Below are 2455 nucleotides of genomic sequence, written 5' to 3'. Positions count from 1 at the left end.
TTTCATAATATTTACCTCCCGTTTTAGTGGAAAAAGCATGCACAGAGCAGGCATAATCAATGTACAACATGGAGGTCGCATCATTGTGGGCATCGCTTTCACAAGCGGTATATGTCCATTTACAAAGGAAATGTACAAAAGCGACCCACGGTTCTCGGGTGTTGCGAGAAAAAAAAAAAACATTTATCCAAAAGTAAAAAATTCCTTTTTAGAAAATTATATTTATTTTTCAGGTTGTTACATTATTTCTCTCTATTTTGGGACGGAATTTCTCCTTTTCCCCTTGTTGTCAACCGGCATTTTTGAAATTTAAAACGGCACGATATTAAGTTTGGTTGGGGTGTTGGGTTGAGGCAACCGGAGCAAAGTGCTCCACCTTCTCTCCCCAGGATGAAACATACAACAGGAGGCTATGTATATAAGGAAATCTAGAATATACAACAGGAGGCTATGTATATAAGGAAATCTAGAATCATGTCTTGAGTTCAAACCCCAGTGCTACTTCGACTGCTCGGATTTCTACTCCCAACCACAGGCTGATAGTTCCTCGCACATCTCGCATGCTGACACATTTTTCCCGATGGATGGTTCAACTTGCCCATAAACTTTATTAGTAGTAGAGTTCGTTCTTGTAAAGAGAAATTAAGCTTAAGAAGAAAAAAGTTTGCGCTAAGCATTCCTCCTGAAAGAATTCTCATGGTCATATTGACTTAGCTTACAATCACAATCACAATCAAAACGAAGTAGTCCCAACCTTGTTGGGGTAGTTAGAAGTCTATAGATATAGAGTGACATATGTCCTACGTACACCTGATAAACTTCATCAAGACACTTATTTTGTTCTCCCTTACAACTTTAATCAAAGAGCCATGCAGCATGCAAGAGCCAATCACAAATATCTATTTTTTGTTAGAAAATACACAAATGCTCAAATTAGCTGTTTGTTTTCTTCATATTATTGCCTTCAATAAATCCTGTGTCGTGCAGAATAATGAGCATATAGAGTATCACAAGCCCAACAACTTGAGAGGAAGAATGTACAAAAAGATAAATCTGCCAGGGAATAGTGTAAAAAATCCATTGATGTACATGCGCTCGATCGCTCGCTCACAAATCGTTAATCACCCAGGTCTTCAACCCACGAGCACGTACAAAGCATAAATGATTCCGGGAATATATCCCAAGATTGTTAGTAGCAAGCATATCCAAAATTCAGCCTGAAAAATCAGAGAAAAATTTGTGAGATTGAAAGAAACGAGGAAATGATTGCCTCCTAAGTTTATTTCAAACCACAAGTTCAGCAATTGAACCAACAGTTCGTGCACATGCAAAATTCGACACAAAGAACTGCAATTCGTGCATCAATTGGTGTGCCGCAGACGATACAAATTCCCATATTGTCCGCACAATCATTCCTGATGTGAAGATAGATTGGCAATAGGTTTCATTGATGCAGAAAAAAACATTTGCATGTGAGATGGGACCCATCTTGCATATATTCACAAGAAATACAAAAGACAGAAACACATCAAACTCTGATAGCAATAAACAGTAGTGTGCAACACTACACATCCTCGCCAATGGCATGCGACATCGAGACTGCTTACTCACACATACCTAGCTACCTAGGACTAGTAGTATGCATCAGAAAACCCACAATGACCTTCACAAGAGTTAAAACGCTTGCACAAATCTATCACAGCAAACACAATACCCTCAGATAATGGTGTAAACCGACAGCTACTCGACCCCAGAGAAAGATGCATGCACAAATCCATCACAGAAATCAATCAAAGTCCAGGCCTTACATGGCATCCATATCGCAGAAAGACCCCGAGAGGTGGTAGAATGATTGCCAACAGGACTTCGACGAAGGTGGCTGTGGCCATAGCGACACAATGGAGGTATGAGTAATAAAGCGGTTATATTGTGCAAGACAACTCTAGATCTGGGGAAGCTGAATGTGCGAAGCGGGCGATGGAAGAAATGCAGGAAATGACGGAGATACTTCATGTTTGTCGAGAGGCTATGGAATTATAAAGATTTGGCTTTTCGGATTTGCGTTGAATGTAATTCTGGCACGTATCCCAGATTTCTGACACGTACCCAAGTTTGGTGACAGTGCCGCGTACCGTGCGTTTGCATGCACTTTCAAAAGAAAGACACGTGTTGCTCTGTGTGTGTGTGAGTGAGAGAGAGAGAGAGAGAGAGAGAGAGCGCCAGTGTTCTCGAAAAATCATTTCCCCAAACATACAAAATTCCTTTCTTTGAATTTGCCACAAGGAAATTTTAGAAAATTAGGCTTATTTTGCGGGTTTTTACTCTATTTTTTTTTCTATTTTGGGGCGGAATTTCTCCCTTTCCCCTTGCCCTCAACCAACATTTTTGAAATTGAATACGTCACAAAATTAAGCGGAGACACATTTTTCCCTAACATTGGAGAGAGCTCTCAGAG

The 2455-nt window shown here is 40.2% G+C and overlaps 1 protein-coding gene across 1 annotated transcript; it reads right to left on the bottom strand.

Moving 5' to 3' along the window:
• Positions 1-925: 925 nt before the first annotated feature.
• On the bottom strand, positions 926-2025 carry LOC147438169 (low temperature-induced protein lt101.2-like). Its single transcript, XM_086487500.1, has 2 exons — positions 1809-2025; positions 926-1217 (listed from the first exon to the last, which is right to left on the bottom strand). Exons 1-2 carry the CDS (start codon positions 1887-1889, stop codon positions 1134-1136), a joined length of 165 nt encoding a protein of 54 aa, XP_086343626.1. The 5' UTR covers positions 1890-2025; the 3' UTR covers positions 926-1133.
• Positions 2026-2455: the final 430 nt, after the last annotated feature.

Source organism: Adiantum capillus-veneris, chromosome 17 (genome assembly GCF_014529385.1).
Source record: "Adiantum capillus-veneris isolate H3 chromosome 17, ASM1452938v2, whole genome shotgun sequence".
Classification (NCBI taxonomy): Eukaryota; Viridiplantae; Streptophyta; class Polypodiopsida; order Polypodiales; family Pteridaceae; genus Adiantum; species Adiantum capillus-veneris.
Note: the sequence above shows the minus strand (reverse complement) of the source record. Positions and strands in the feature narration are given on the sequence as shown.